Source organism: Podarcis pityusensis (assembly GCF_964106645.2).
Source record: "Podarcis pityusensis genome assembly, chromosome: 1".
NCBI lineage: Eukaryota > Metazoa > Chordata > Lepidosauria > Squamata > Lacertidae > Podarcis > Podarcis pityusensis.
This window is the reverse complement of record NC_138028.1, coordinates 45,197,301-45,213,373: the sequence shown is the minus strand read 5'-3', so window position 1 is coordinate 45,213,373 and position 16,073 is coordinate 45,197,301. Positions and strand designations below refer to the sequence as shown.

The 16,073-nt window shown below is 43.2% G+C and overlaps 3 protein-coding genes across 3 annotated transcripts in view; all 3 read right to left on the bottom strand.

Moving 5' to 3' along the window:
• STARD9 (StAR related lipid transfer domain containing 9) overlaps positions 1–2,043 on the bottom strand; it is a 146,666-nt gene extending 144,623 nt beyond the window's left edge. Inside the window, exon 1 of the mRNA XM_081008572.1 lies at positions 1,866–2,043. Within this exon, the coding sequence (XP_080864698.1) occupies positions 1,866–1,912 (47 nt within the window). The 5' untranslated portion in view covers positions 1,913–2,043. The remainder of the gene's footprint in view (positions 1–1,865) is intronic.
• Positions 1,015–16,073, bottom strand: part of GANC (glucosidase alpha, neutral C) — a 138,223-nt gene continuing 123,164 nt past the window's right edge. The window contains exon 25 of the transcript XR_013978971.1: positions 1,015–1,112. The gene's annotated coding sequence lies outside the window, so the exon portion shown is untranslated. The remainder of the gene's footprint in view (positions 1,113–16,073) is intronic.
• Positions 5,617–15,795, bottom strand: HAUS2 (HAUS augmin like complex subunit 2). The gene is made up of 6 exons (XM_080997009.1): positions 15,602–15,795; positions 12,414–12,506; positions 11,082–11,151; positions 9,006–9,138; positions 7,900–8,008; positions 5,617–6,302 (listed from the first exon to the last, which is right to left on the bottom strand). The coding sequence occupies exons 1-6, from the start codon at positions 15,689–15,691 to the stop codon at positions 6,150–6,152; spliced, it is 648 nt and encodes a 215-aa protein (XP_080853135.1). The 5' UTR covers positions 15,692–15,795; the 3' UTR covers positions 5,617–6,149.

Here is a 16,073-nt window from a genome sequence, read left to right as displayed (position 1 = left end):
GGTAATTATAAAGTAATGTTAGATGAGCACTCCATCACTGGAATAGCAAACTCCTGCGAGGGCATAGAAACCAAGGACGTCAAGTGATTAAAAATAACAAGTTTATAAAACAGCATGGGAAAGCTTAGTTTTCTTCATCTTTAGGCGCTGCAGGTACAGTTTCTACAATTGTCTATTATACTTTGTGTTCCATGAAGCAATCACAAAAGCAGTGAACATGGCAACTGGAAAAAAACCAATCACATTCTCAGAGTCCTAAGTGTGCAGTTTGTGTGGAAAATGCAATATTTTAGCATCAAAAGTAGAGTCTTGGGAGAAGACAACTGGACCCCATAGCAATTGCACATTTAATACACTAGTATAAACTCATTGCCTGGAAAGGCCTTTAAATAATTCAACTGTAGCCAAGTTGTTATGAGCTCAAAACACGTTTTTAATAATGCAGAGCATTCCTATAACAAATATATCATGTAGACAAAGCATAGCGTACTCAGCATGCTTGTTTCATGGGAATAAACAAGTCTCACTGGAGTTCCGAGTACTATACAGTGGTACCCCAGGTTAAGTACTTAATTCGTTCCGGAGGTCCGTACTTAACCTGAAACTGTTCTTTTTTTTTTTTCAGATAATTTTTTATTGGTATTATACATATATACATATACACTTATACGAAGTCCAATACTTAAATTACACATAATATATTCATTCCATAAATCATAAATACATTTGTTTTAGGCTCTGCCGAGCCTTGGACTTCCTTCCACTCCTTTGGTAAGTATCAAATAGACTTTATATTCACGTATTTTATTTCTTTTACATAATAGCCTTTTACTGTTAGAGTTATTCCAATCCCGCCAGTGTCGTTTAAAGTTTAGACCCAATATATATCCAATATTTAATCCAATTGTCATGAAATTTCTGTACTTAATTCGTTCCAGAGGTCCGTACTAACCTGAAACTGTTCTTAACCTGAAACACCACTTCAGCTAATGGGGCCTCCTGCTGCTGCCGCGCAGCCGGAGCACGATTTCTGTTCTCATCCTGAAGCAAAGTTCTTAACCTGAAGCACTATTTCTGAGTTAGTGGAGTCTGTAACCTGAAGCGTATGTAACCTGAGGTACCAATGTATACCTAAACAGAGACTGCCTAGAAATGTGCCACACTTCTTATAGCCCCCTTTAACACAACCCGTCTCCATTTCAGGGGTGCCAACTTGAACAAAATATTGGGGTGGTGGTGGCAGGTCAGTCCCACCCCACATAATCTATCACAAGACATGGTGTGCACACACCATTTCAATGGTGATGCCCATCAACTTTTGGGGGGATGTACTGCACCCTCAAATATTTTACTGGGGGGTGAGGGAATCTCAGCCCCTAGGAGTTGGCTCCTATGTTCCATTTGCACCTTTTTCACTGATGCCCAGCCCTCCCTTATCTCTGGCCACGCATTCCTCTCACCCCTCCCGTTACTGGACAATATACTTTATAGTTCCACAACATCAGGCTGAGCGAGGCGATACCACGACCTTTCTTGCTCCATCACGTCGCAGCACCAGCTTCCCTCCTCCCCTCAGCCCAGCCCAGCGCTTCAGTTCCTGGGCTGCCCAGGTTTTCTGCAAGCGACGAAACCATTGCAACCAGCACATGTTAACACCTGGCAGCTCCTCCACATAGGAGACGCGAGCGCCGCACATAACGGTCCCACACGCCCACAAGCCGCGCTACGGTGCAAACAAGTTGGCGGCGCGTGCGTGCAAAAAGCGTCCTCTCCCACCCTTTGTGCACATAGACGTGTGTCTGCGTCTTCGAGGTCGACTCCCTCTCTTGCCACCCTCAGCCGCCCCAGCGCCACCCCCGGCCCACCTTTTGCTGAGAGGCCGGACCCGCACCGCCACTTTGACATTCGCCATGTCCCGTCTTGAGTTGCAGCAAAAGGCGCCCCCTCCTCCCCTCCACCGCGGCCGCCGAAGCCACGACTCCGCATCACATCCCCGCCGTCCTCCTCCGAGCGCCTCGGCTCTCCGCAGAGCCCTGGGCAGGGGAAACGCGGCCCGACCCCGCCCAGCGCAGCGCAGCTGCTCTTGAGGGAAGGGCCTGGCCGCCTGGGGAGAGGAGAGGAAATGGGGAGGGAGGGGTTGCTGCTGCTGCTGTTGCTGGGCCGCTCTGAGGGAAGCGGGTGTCTCCAATTTCCCTCCGTTTTCCGTGAGGCGCTGGGTCTGCGGCTAAGTGGCCGGCTGCTCCAACTTCTGGGCGGGTGGGGAATACTCCAAGTCAGGGTGAAACTTGAGAGAAGTTCATGGAGTATGGAAAGACGCTAAACTCGACAACTTTCCACTCTTGGCCTAAAGAGGGCGCTGGGTAACGCCGTAGTAGTAATAATAGTAGTAGTAGTAATAATAATAATAATAATAATAATAATAATAATAATAATAATAGAAAGTCCAGCAATATCTCACCCCAACGCGGGTAACACATGTGCTTCAAAAAAGAAAATAAACCACATCTGGCTTCTCAAAAACAGCACCTGTGGTGAGGTGGGCTCTGGCTCGCTTAATAACAACACGTAGAACAAGGATGGCGTGCTTCATTGAAGAACAAAAACAGGAATCTTCTCGGTGCATTGTTTTATTTAGAAAGAGGTAAACTGTGGTACATAATTCTGTAGTAAGCAATCCTAAAGGTGCAGAATAAATCGCCTTTGCTGAATCAGGCCAAAGTTTGCAAAATCCAGCATTCTTTGCAAAAATGCCAGCAATTACTGGGCAATAGAGTCGACCAGAAACTGATCACCAATACATGGATACACCTGTAAGCCACAAGGAGCCTTCTGACCCCATGACTGATCTTACCTGACTGGAACTCTCCACTTGCTGCTGTGATACACACCTTTGTTCACCATCCGAACACCCCATCTTGCAATTTGAGCTTTATCTGTTGTGGGCCCATTGCTCTGAGCCTCATCTAACACCCTTGATGGCATGTTTCCTGGATCCTTGGCTGCTTTATGTCCACTCTATAGTGTATACATGAGTAGATCTATAGTAGCCTGCTAAAATGCAGATTCTCATATATAAAACTTCCCTAGAAAGATACCCAAACTAATACTGCACATAAGTAGAAGAGTCAGCTTATGTAGTATTACAACAAAATAAATTTTGTATTGTTACAAAATTCTTGGTAGCCACCTTTATAAGGTTCAAGATGATTTATACTAACAAAACTATTCAAAATTAAATTATAAAACTCAAAGGGCAAACAAAAAATATAAAGTGCAGCTACCCACTAAGGAGAAACTGCACACCTCTAAGGGGAAATCATTCCAAAACCTTGAAGCAGCTGATGAAGGAAAGGCCCCGTCATGTTCCTGATAAGTTGTATATGGAGCAAGGTCTGTCTCAGTAACTAAAAGTGTCATAGTTAATACTAGGGAGGTGGTTGCAGAAATATGGGGCCCACTGTACGAAATGCTTTTAAGAGGGAAGCACTAGCTTTTCATCTAGTAAGTATATTGGCAGCCAGTGCAGGTGACACAGTATTGGGTGAATACAATCATGTCTTCTATCTGCTAGGAAAGGCAGAGTGCATTCACACTGTACAGTTATCTTCATACTGCTAAAAATACTATTTATGCAGCACCTTTTCACTTTCAGAGAGCTTTAGTGTCTTTTAGGTATTTGCCTTCACAATACTATGAGTTTAGTATTGTTTCCATTTTGCAATATAGAGCTAATACTGATATCTATAATCTTGTTCAAATCTACACTGTGAGCCGATAGTTAAAAGTTAAAAATAAAGCAGGGGTGTGGTGGAAAGCATGTAAACTTTCAGACTGTTACTGATAACAAAAGGGAACCATTCACAATTATGCCCCCTAGTGACAAATGCATCAGCACACCAAGACCATTAGAGATGACCATTCAAATTTGTGTGGTTACTAGCATCTTAAAAAATAGAGACATCACCTTGCCAACAAAGGTCCGTATAGTAAAAGCTATGGTTTTCCCAGTAGTGATGTATGGAAGTGAAAGCTGGACCATAAAGAAGGCTGATCGCTGAAGAATTGATGCTTTTGAATTATGGTGCTGGAGGAGACTCTTGAGAGTCCCATGGACTGCAAGAAGATCAAACCTATCCATTCTTAAGGAAATCAGCCCTGAGTGCTCACTGGAAGGACAGATCGTGAAGCTGAGGCTCCAATACTTTGGCCACCTCATGAGAAGAGAAGACTCCCTGGAAAAGACCCTGATGTTGGGAAAGATGGAGGGCACAAGGAAAAGGGGACGACAGAGGACGAGATGGTTGGACAGTGTTTTTGAAGTTACCAGCATGAGTTTGACCAAATTGCGGGAGGCAGTGGAAGACAGGAGTGCCTGGCATGCTCTGGTCCATGGGGTCACGAAGAGTCAGACACGACTAAATGACAAAGGTTATCTGTTCAATGTTGTCATCAGCTGTCAAGAGTCAACCACTGTTATCTTCCTTTTTCTCAGACAGCATATAACAGTATGAAGTTCCGTTTGCCATCATAAGTCTTTGTGAAAAGATTTTGAGATTGTTCAAATGAAACAATCTGTGTAACATGTAAGAATTTACCACTAGTTGTATTTAAACATGGATAATGGACCCACAATGTTTTGCAACTCTCAATACAAACCAAGGTTTTTGAGAAATTCTATTTGCTTTTCATTCTCTTATCTGAAACCTCAGGTGCTGTGTTCTTTTCTTTTAAATTAAATTGTAGCACTCTGGATTTGAGGCTGCAGTCCTAAACATGCTGATGAAGGAGTAAATTTCTTCGGATTTAATAGGACTGCTGAGTTAATGCTTAGGACTGTGCTGATAAATTATGTCCTGTTGTTGCATCATGTGAACTTTGTGAATGTACTCTAATAGAAATATCTGCTTAAATTAGTAGTTTAAGTTGTCTGTTAATATCAGTAACAGGTTAACTCCTTTAAAGAGAATTCAGCAGAAATAAATTAAGGAACTGATATGAATGTCTTTGAAGCATATTAAACTAAAAACTGCAAATCTCTACACACATCCCACTGAATTCAATACAGCACAACTTAGTTCAAAGGAAATGTGTATAGAACTGGCTAAGTGCATGGGCAAATTTACACATTTACCTACATGCCACTTAGGAACAAACAAATATAAGGATTACGAAAGAGTTAGAATTGCCACCTTCAATGTATGAGAGTGAAAGAAAACTACCCATCCATTTCTATTAAGAAAGCATGTTTAGGTTATAAACACACAAATGCCTGCTTGCCAGGTTGTATGCATATGGGCGTTTATTGCGGGATGTTCCCTGCTTTTAGTTTTTATTTTAACATGTGAAAAAGAACACAGGTCCTGTCACTGGGAAAAAACAGTCTTCCTCAGGATGCTGTTTACATAGCAGCACATCTATCTTGTGCTTTCTCTCAGCGGCTGGAACAGAGATCAGATGGAGATGAGAGACTGATGATGAGTCATAACAAGCTATAACAAATCAAGCATAGCTGATGGAGGATTATGAAACACGGGCATTTGCTAGCATAGTGACAGGCTCATTTGTATACAGTTGCTTATTCTGCCCCCCTTTCAAATACAAACAAAGGAAAAAGTATTTATTCAGTTTGTTTATTACTAATGGAATACTGTTTCCCATACTCTTCCTCTGCATTATTTTCTAGTACAGTATTCAACAGTATGAAGAGCAAAGGTATCAAGCTACAGATTTTCATATATGCACATTAGGACAGGGTGGAATCCAAAGCTTTCCCACACCATACAAAAGAGTCTATAGTTCAGTATTTTGATTGAAGTTTTGTACCAAGATATGAGTGGTTTCACTTTTTAAAATAGATAATGTTTATATAAAACATTTTCTATAAAATATAAAACATATGTACATGAAGCTGGTCTTGTTACGGCAACATAATAAAATTGCTTCTTTAAAATATTCCTCAGAACCTCAAGAGGGCCATTTAACATCCGTTGTCAGTTTCTAACATAGCACTATTTCTACGTACAAATATACATTTCAGACAGACACAAGTGACTTTAAATGTGATAGAAGACATGCATTTTATCTACACACCAAATTTCTAAGTAGCCCGAGAATTGGGAAGGAAAAGGCATGGCAGGGAGTGTGCACTATTACAGAGTTATACTTCTGAACCAGGAATCTGATTCAGCAGTCAGCTGTGAATTTTCAAAGATCTCCTTTACTTTCTCTCTCCACTCCAGTATTTGTTCTGCCAGTGCTTTTGTGTCTGTTACTAACAAGTCCATCTTTGTTAGTGCACTGTCCTGGAATGAAATAGGAAAACAAGTATTTTAGCATGCTATGCTAAAACTGCAACAACATAAGAACTCATCACAGGGACTGCTGCTCAAGGAAAGTGAAACTAGCGTAACTGCCCTCGTATTTGTCAACCTACTCCAGGGAAAGATTCCTTCACATAGCTTTAGGGGTAGCCATATTAGTCTGTTACAGCAGAAACCCAAGAATTGACACGGGTGGCACTATGGGTTAAACCAGAGCCTAGGACTTGCCGATCAGAAGGTTGGCAGTTCGAATCCCCACGACAGGGTGAGCTCCCGTTGCTTGGTCCCTGCTCCTGCCAACCTAGCAGTTCGAAAGCGCGTCAAAGTGCAAGTAGATAAATAGGTACCGCTCCAGCGGGAAGGTAAACGGCATTTCCGTGCGCTGCTCTGGTTTGCCAGAAGCAGCTTAGTCATGCTGGCCACATGACCTGGAAGCTGTACGCCGGCTCCCTCGGCCAATAAAGCAAGATGAGCGCCGCAACCCCAGAGTCGGCCATGACTGGACCTAATAGTCAGGGGTCCCTTTACCTTTTAAAGACTAAGAAATTTATCCTGGCATAATCTTTTGTGGAGCAGAGTCCACTTTATCAGATGCATTGTGTAATCCTCACCTGGCAGATATGTAATGCACACATGGGTATTAAGAAATGCTAAGCTTGCTATTAAGTCAAGTTTAACATTTTGTTATTAACTTATAATTCCCTAGAACCGGGTTATCTGAAAGAGCAACTCCCATATAGATCTGCTCGTTCACCAAGATCTTTGGAGGAGGCCCTATTAGTTATGCCAGACTGCAGGGGCTCATCTTGTCCCCCTAGCCTTAGCAATGACCCTTCTTACTCTTGAGATATGGCAGGCACCTATTTAACAGCTTCTACTAGCTTTTGAACACATATCTAGCTTTCCCTTGCTTCTGGGATCAGTTGAATGATACCTGACTGCTGTTAACAGTGATATGCTGGCTTTTTAAAATAGTTTTTATCGTATACTGAATTGTTTTGCATTTAACTGCTTTGTTGTTCATCACTTCGGTACTATTTTAATGAGGAGATGTTAAATAAAGGGAAAATGTAAAAGTTGGAATTAAATGGCAATGAAAAGCAAAATAAAGTACAGTCCAATGGAACCGTACAGTTCAACTGTACAGTATGCAGAATAACTAGAGTGACCCTTCACAACTGCAATAATTAGTGATAATACAATCATCTTAGCACTGACGGGAAATTAACACCTGTAGCAGGACAGAAAACCAGTCACTATTCAGACTCAAATAGATGGAATTGAACTTTCTGATCAATTGATTCAGCAATTGAAGCTCCTTTCTTCAAGGACAGAGATACAGATTCACAGTTTCTCTAATTGCAGGGGAAGCTTAGTGTGAAGTGAAGCAGAAGTTACAGTGCTTCACATACCTTATGTCAGGTACAGGCCTATTAGCCAGCATTCTGAGTGAGACAACCCAGGGAATCCATAGCCTGGTGAGATTCGAACTCGAGACTTCCAGCTAAGACTTCCAAGCTCTTGGCCACTACTTTACTATCAAAGGAAACTAGGAAAAGTTATATGACAGACCACTCACCATGTTTTTCATAACTAGAGGTATTTGAGGAATGCTCCTTACTGTGGTTAGATGGGTTTCTAGTTTTTCAATGAAAGCCACTGCCGACACCAACAATTCTACTACATGCCTGCATGAAAAAGAAAAATTTAACAGAAAATGATAATATCTTTGTGAGGTGATATTTCACACTATGGAGGCTAAATATATGTATCACCTAGGAATATTTCAAGTTGTTAGCACTGTAAAAGAGTAAATATAATCTGGGGAATTTGAAGGGGAGGGGAGATTGCTCAATAATTCACATGTTACGATTGTTGTTCTTTTTTATTTTATTTATTGTTGTTATTATGCTTTGGTTTCTAACAGGAAACCCGCCCCCCGAGAAGAGATAATAGGAAGAGAAATTTCAATTGACTCTATACTGATGGTGCTGGAAACAGATACAGACAAATGACACTGAACCAATATATTACTTAGTAATGGCAGCAAATGTTTGAACAGCCCAATACTGGGAAAAAGCAGCCACCTACTATCGCTGAGTGGTTGATCTTTATTGGTCCTCAATGAAATGCATTAAATGAACATGGATGAGAATTAAGAAGGGAAAATAGAACACAAAAGCTATTTAGAAAATTTATTTTAATGTTATAGTAGAAACAATGCCTTAATATGAATTGGACTGAGCTGATAAATGATTTAGAATAATTTAGCTGTCAGACTAATGTAGATTTAGAAAACAGGCTGTGTATACCACAGGGTGATTTAAAATAGGAACTTATCAGGAAACAAAGGAAAAAGAAAAATGTAATGAATAAAGTAAGGATTGTGTGTCTTGTAAGAATGTTAGTGACTATGGTTAAAATAAAATGCATTTGTGATACACCGAATATATGTCTGAAGTGTACCTTTGATGAAAATTGAAATAAAGGATGTTATTTGGTAGCAGAAGTGAACTGATTGTGGCTGTTTAGAGTTCTGCAGTAACTTGTTTTTAAAAAAAAGGTTTAGCATCATCATTTGCAGTTTTAACTGTAATTGGATTTTGTTCCCAATGTATTTTATTGATCTGGAAAAGAAATGAGGAGTACCCAACATGTAAGTAAAATAACAAAGCAGTTTGTTACCTGTGGTACATAGCTTCAATAGGCAGACTTTCTTGACGCACTGGTTTCATTAGCCTCTGCCTAAGAACCCATTTCTCTTTCAGCACTGCTTCTAGGTGTTTGTTCATCGCTTGCAGAGCCTGGCATTTCTGAGCTACAGATTTGGTTTTTTTAAAAAATGGAAAACTTTCAGATTTAAACATGAATTGAAGTGAGAGCAGGTTCTTTGTAAAACATAATTTTATGCTTTGAAACACAGGCTTCCAAAACACTGGTAGCATGCTGTGTGAATCTGTGATTGTCTAACAAAATTGTGTGGCCTTATAGAGCACCTGCAAGGTGAATCACATCAAGAGACCCCCATGGAAGCAAGCAGCAGCTGCTGAGAAATAAAGACCACAGGTTTCTAAGTATATCCTAGGGAATGCTGTGTACCCTTGATAACAGGACAAGTAACAGCAGACAAACTGGTGAAAAGGGTCATTTGTCCACCATTCTCAATCTTTCCCTCCAGTGCTAATATATGTGTACTCTACTTTCTATTAATGCAGGGCGATTCTGTCCACTGTGTTCAATGGGACCTGTCCCCATGTAAATATGTACAGGATTACAGCCTTAGTGTTTCAAACGTACACCTGTGAAGAACATCTTAATTTAATTTTTTTAAATTATTCTTGGTTCTGCTCATTTCAGTCAACAATGGTAGCCTTTGTGAGCCTTTTCCCAAGATCTTGGGACTTTCCACCTTCACCCAATACATGTAGGATTGTCATGGTTATGGATGCAATGTTTAGTAGCTTGCATGGAATAAAGAGTTTTGGGTTTTGGGGGAATGGCGTCCATGTATGGCAGGTATGGCAAACCTCCAGCTTGCAGGTCTAATTAGGCCCACCTCAGGTGTCAGTCTGGCCCATTAAATCTGTTTCCCTGAAACCATACCAACCTGCTTCATACCCAACCTCTGCCCTCCAGATGTTTTGAGACTACAACTCCCATAATCCCTGACCACTGGTCCTGCTAGCTAGGGAACATGGGAGTTGTAGGCCAAAAACATCTGGAGGGCTAAGGTTGAGGAAGCCTGTCCAACATCATATGTGACATTGGGTGAGGGACACACAGCTGTCTATGCACAATTGGGAACCCTAAAATGTGCTCCTGGTTGTGTATTGGCAAGGTAGCCTGATTCACACAAACAAGTTGGGATCAGCTGTGCTACAGAGCTCCCCATGGGGAACTCCGTGGCAGATGACCACAACAGAAAGCAGAGCTTGGAGTCAGTCAGCACCAAAAAGCTGACTGGCAGTAACTTCAACCTCTCTTGGATTTTCGTTTCTAGAGTGGTTTGAACCAATAACCTGTCAAAATGCTACACTGCCTGCACTCAAGGTGGAAGAACCTAGGATCCACCCCACTGGCCAGATCCAGTTCCCTACCCCCTGGTGTATGGATTTTCCTCATGCAACATGCCTAACTACTCATCACTGAAGTGGTATCAGGATGGTGTGCCACCTGCTGCCAAGCCAAATTGCTTCCCAACCTAGGGATATGTTTTTGTCTTTCCTCATAATGTATTGCTTGCACGGTTGGCTTAAGTTGCTCACAGCTGTCTTAAATGAAATGCTCAGGATTCTGAATGAAATGCCCATTGCAGCATATGCGCAATGCATCTATGGAGTTGATGCATACAAACACCTCTAATTACTTGCTTCCTTTTTCAGGGATCATTCCTGTTCAAACTTTTTCACTTTGGCTGCTAGATGCTTCGTCACCTGCTAAGTGCTACTTCCTCGACAGACTTCTACTCTCCTGCTGCAGCCTCCCATGCACCCAAAAATTTGTTTTGGAAGGTTGGTGGGCCAGATGTGGGGCAGCAGCAGGCTGCAAAGGGGAGGAGAAAAAGGTAGGTCCCATTGTGTCCACTGGCACAATGCTGGATCTTGTTCATAGATGGCAGCTTTGTGACTCAACCAATCTCTCTGACACCAGTATACTTACAGCAGGATGAAGATGTAAGGCTTTGTCTAAATAACTCTTAAGATTGATCTTCTAGGAGTGCTGTTTTGGGGATTAAACAATAGCATGAAACAAAATACTTACTTAGGTAGAATGGGTGAGTAATGTCTGCTGTATCTTTCTCCGTCTGCAGGATTTCAGCATCTAGCTTCATCTATACACATTAAAATAGTTACACTTATATCCATGCAGTATGTTTAATGTATTCACAGTTGCATTCATAACTGCTTTAAAACCCCCAACAACCCTGACCATTTTCAAGTACTTTTATAAAAGTAATTCTTCTATGCTTGCAGGAACCACAACATAATTTTATTTCCGATAAGATTTGTCGGAAGCTTATTTTTTAATGCATTTAACTAAAATCTCATAATTTCTTTTTAAAAAATAGTTCAATTTATCTTCCCTTAATTCCAGCTTTAGTAAGACTTCCAGTCTCCTAGTTGTCTTCTGTTTTCCAGCATCCAAACTCTGTAGTTGCATAGAACACAGAATCTGTTCTAGGTGGAACTATTATAGGCTAAATTCCTACTTAATGCAATTTTCATGGCTATGTCACTAAATCACATCTCTGTAGAAGAGGATTAGGGGTGATATTTGACAAGCTTCTCAACCTCAACTGAGGCACCAAAGAACAAAGAGGGAGAGGGAGTCCTGGCTAAATATATATATAGGATTTATTTCAAAATATATTGTTCACATGATAAGAAGTGCTTCTTACCAAGTGAAAAATATATTTTAGAAAACATTATCTTTTCAAACCAGGCAAAACAGAAAAAGAAAGAAATGCGGAGTTATAGTAAGGGGATACCTGGTTTGGCAGTAGTACATACGATCATGAGCTAAAATGAATTAGTGGTGTAGTAGCCAAAGAAAAAGGGAGGGAGGACGCAAATGCAACTTTAAGATGCATTAAGCAAACCACAGTTTCTAAGTTCCACTTTACCTTGTCCATCTGAAAAACTGTCCAGTTCTGGGCACCACAATTTAAGAAGGATATATAGACAAATTAAAAGAGGTGAAGAGGAGGAAAATGAAGATGATTAAGGGTGAGGAGGGCAAATAGTTGTTCTCTCCTGCTCCAAAGGGCAGAACTAAGTTACAGTAGGGTTGGTTTCAGCTGAATATTAGGTGAAATCTCTTAAATGTAAGAACAGTTCAACAATAAGAAAATTACATAAGGAGGCAGTGGCCTCTCCCTCAGTGGAGGTCTTCAAGCAGAGGCTGGACAGTCTGGTGGAGATACTGTAGCTCTGGATTTCATGCATTGGACTAGATAGCCTGCAAAGCCTCTCCAACTCTATTGTCCTATAGTACTGTTTCACCACTATGAAATCATTCATTACAATTCAGAGGAAATTGTATGTATGGCCTATTCAGTTGAGCTCCTATTCTGATGCTCAAAGATTATTTTACCTCACTGATTTCAGCTTGGAGATCAGCAATTTGTTCTGCCTCCAAGAGGCGAACAAAGCAAGGAGCTGGTTTTCCACATCTACCCAGAGTTTCCTGAAACATAAACATGAAAATTCTCAATAAACATAAGCAATTCAAGCTTCCTTGAAATTAGGGTTCCGGTCTTAAATACATTTAGGTTGCAGTCCTAATGTCTTTGCCTGGAGAAATGAAGGACAAGCCAGTGAAAATGAATGATAGGTGGTGTGGAGGAGCAGTTCACATTTCTGAAATTGTCACCCTTACATTTATGAGGGGTATTTATTAGGTTGTATTACCTCAGTAATGGACTGGATGAGAGCCAACAAACTGAACAAACAATCCAGATACAACTGAAGCACTATTTGTGGGTGGTTTCCCAGACCAGATTGGTAGAAGGTTGCCTGATCTCGATTGGGGTTACACTTCCTCTGAAGGAGCAGATACGTAGCTTGGAGATACTTCTGAATCCATTGGTGTTGCTTGAGGCTCAGGGTGGCCTCAGTGGCGCAGAGTGCCTTCCATAAGCTCTAGCTGGTAGTTCAACTGCACCCCTAACTGGACAGGGATAGCCTAACTACTGTTGTTTATGCTCTGGTAACCTCTAGGTTAGATTACTGCAACGTGTTATATGGCTGCCTCTAAAGATGGTGCAACTGGTACAGAATTCAGCAGCCAGCTTGCTCACTGGGGCATGGCAGTTTGAGCATATTACATCCATCCGACTTCCAGACCCTAAAACGCATCAGCAAGGCCTGAGTACTCTGCTGTTTTAGTGATGTTTTCAGGTCATTTATGGGTTCAGAACAACACACACATGTGCAATTGCACCTCCATCAGACACATGTAAATTGGTTGTTGCCTGTATTTGCCCATACCTCCAGTCAAGCCTTTTCCCTCCACTTTGGGGAAGGGCTGTGGCTCAGTAGCGGAGCATCTCTTTTGCGCGTGGACCCAGAAGATGCCACGTTCAATCCCTGTCATCTCCAGACAGTGCTGGGAGGGAGCCCAGACTGAAACTATGGAGACGCACTGACAGCGATGACAATATTGAGCTAGATGCATAAATGATTTGACCATTTGGATCCCTTCCAATCGGGATTCAGGCCTCATCACGGGACTGAAACTGCCTTGGTCGCACTGGTTGATGATCTCCGGCGGGCTAGGGACAAAGGTGAGAGCTGTTTCCTAGTTCTGCTGGATCTCTCAGCGGCGTTTGATACCATCGACCATAACATCCTTCTGGACCGTCTTGAGGGGCTGGGAGCTGGGGGCACTGTCATACAGTGGTTCCGCTCCTTCCTCCTGGGCCGTGTTCAGAAAGTGGTGGTGGGGGATGAGTGTCCAGACCCTTGGGCTCTCACTTGTGGGGTGCCTCAGGGTTCTGTCCTCTCCCCCATGCTTTTTAATATCTATATGAAGCCGCTGGGAGAGATCATCAGGGGGTTTGGACTGGGTGTTCATCAGTATGCAGATGACACCCAGCTCTACCTCTCCTTTAAATCAGAACCAGTGAAGGCGGTGAAGGTCCTGTGTGAGTGTCTGGAGGCGGTTGGAGGATGGATGGCGGCAAACGGATTGAGGTTGAATCCTGACAAGACAGAAGTACTGTTTCTGGGGGACAGGAGGCGGGCAGGTGTGGGGGATTCCCTGGTCCTGAATGGGGTAACCGTGCCCCTGAAGGACCAGGTGCGCAGCCTGGGAGTCATTTTGGACTCACAGCTGTCCATGGAGGCACAGGTTAAATCCGTGTCCAGGGCAGCTGTGTACCAGCTCCATCTGGTACGTAGGTTGAGACCCTATCTGCCCGCGGACTGCCTCGCCAGAGTGGTGCATGCTCTGGTTATCTCCCGCTTGGACTACTGCAATGCGCTCTACGTGGGGCTACCTTTGAAGGTGACCCGGAAACTACAACTAATCCAGAATGCAGCAGCCAGACTGGTGACTGGGAACAGCCACCGAGACCATATAACACCGGTCTTGAAAGACCTACATTGGCTCCCAGTACGTTTCCGAGCACAATTCAAAGTGTTGGTGCTGACCTTTAAAGCCCTAAACGGCCTCGGTCCAGTATACCTGAAGGAGCGTCTCCACCTCCATCGTCCTACCCGGACACTGAGGTCCAGCACCGAGGGCCTTCTGGCGGTTCCCTCACTGCGAGAAGCCAAGTTACAGGGAACCAGGCAGAGGGCCTTCTCGGTAGTGGCGCCCTCCCTGTGGAACGCCCTCCCACCAGATGTCAAAGAGAACAACAACTACCAGACTTTTAGAAGACATCTGAAGGCAGCCCTGTTTAGGGAAGCTTTTAATGTTTGATGTATCATAGTATTTTAATATTCTTTTGGAAGCCGCCCAGAGTGGCTGGGGAAACCCAGCCAGATGGGCGGGGTATAAATAATAAATTATTATTATTATTATTATATTATTACTCAGTATAATGCAGCTTGTGCTCTGGAACAAAAGTAACTTCTATGGAATTAAAAACGAGGGTTACACATGCACAGACCCCATTTCCCCCTACTGAACTTATGGGAATTCTCCATCCATAGTTATGCAGAGTGGAGTGGATCAGCCTTTTAGTATTTAAATAACCATGCAGGGTTTTCCTGAGGATGCAAGATCTAAACGAAAGGAAAAGAAGATATTTCGTGTCCATTTAGGAATAGAATCCAATCCAGGTGGTCCAGAGAGCTACAAGAGCTGACAACTATAAAACTACAACTAGGGTGGAAGTTAATATTTTTTACCATCATGAGCATGTTTCTTTCACAGTAAGCCCACCACCTGGATGTACTTTTAAGCAAAAGTAAACACACCACAAGCACACCAGCACTGTTACAGCCGGACTAAAGGAACAAGGACAAAAAGCTACGTTTCCAAAAGGTGTCAGGTAGGAAGGCTATAAAAAGGGCCTCCCTTGACTTCTTGGAGAAATGCTGCCAGTCAGAACATAACATACTTTGCGGCCTATGAACATATCGATATTAGCAGCATCTTTTAAAAGCAGCAGGCAGCTTCAAATACGCCTTTTCCATCCCATTGCAATCTAATAAACTGAGCAGCAGCACGTTCCCAAAGTTTGGGCAGAAACGAACACGTTGCAGACTATGGTTTTGCGTTACGTGTATTTATACAACGTGGGGAGGGAGAAAAAGCGCGGCCCCTCTCACCTGGGACACCACCCCCGCGGACAGGCAGCCAGCCAGCAGCAGCCCAGCCGCCGACGGCTGCACAGGAGCCCACGGATTCGAAGAAGCCATGGCGAGGCGAGCATCCGCCGCTGCGCGGAAACTGTCTCGCGCGCCTCGCCTTCGAATGCGAAGCGCCTCCTCGCGCTTCCTTTCAAACTCGCGCCGCCATCTCGAGTGCGGGCAAGCGGCTCACCGGCACATTAGACGAGGGGTTACTTATATATATATATTTGTAGCAGGGAATGAGGGGACCCGCGACATAGGAGGCGCAACCCCGACGCAGCCCTCCCTGGCGCCTACTTATAGCGGTACCGGGCTGCGGCGAGACCAAATACCCTGTGGAGCCCAACGGCACCTGGGCTTCGTGGCCCTTTCCGCCATGTTGATTGTTGGCGGAAGTGAACCCGGCCGTGTGGGTAATGTCCACCCCCGGAGAACCTCCACCTCAAGC

What these genes read in the sequence shown, in the direction of transcription:
- HAUS2 (XM_080997009.1), bottom strand. Translation starts at nt 15,691, where the DNA reads ATGGCTTCTTCGAATCCGTGGGCTCCTGTGCAGCCGTCGGCGGCTGGG. An exon ending in TCCAAGCTGAAATCAGTGAG is followed by an intron (nt 11,152 to 12,413) that starts GTAAAATAATCT and finishes TAATGTGTATAG; the next exon opens with ATGAAGCTAGATGCTGAAAT. An exon ending in TACTCACCCATTCTACCTAA is followed by an intron (nt 9,139 to 11,081) that starts GTAAGTATTTTG and finishes CCAAATCTGTAG; the next exon opens with CTCAGAAATGCCAGGCTCTG.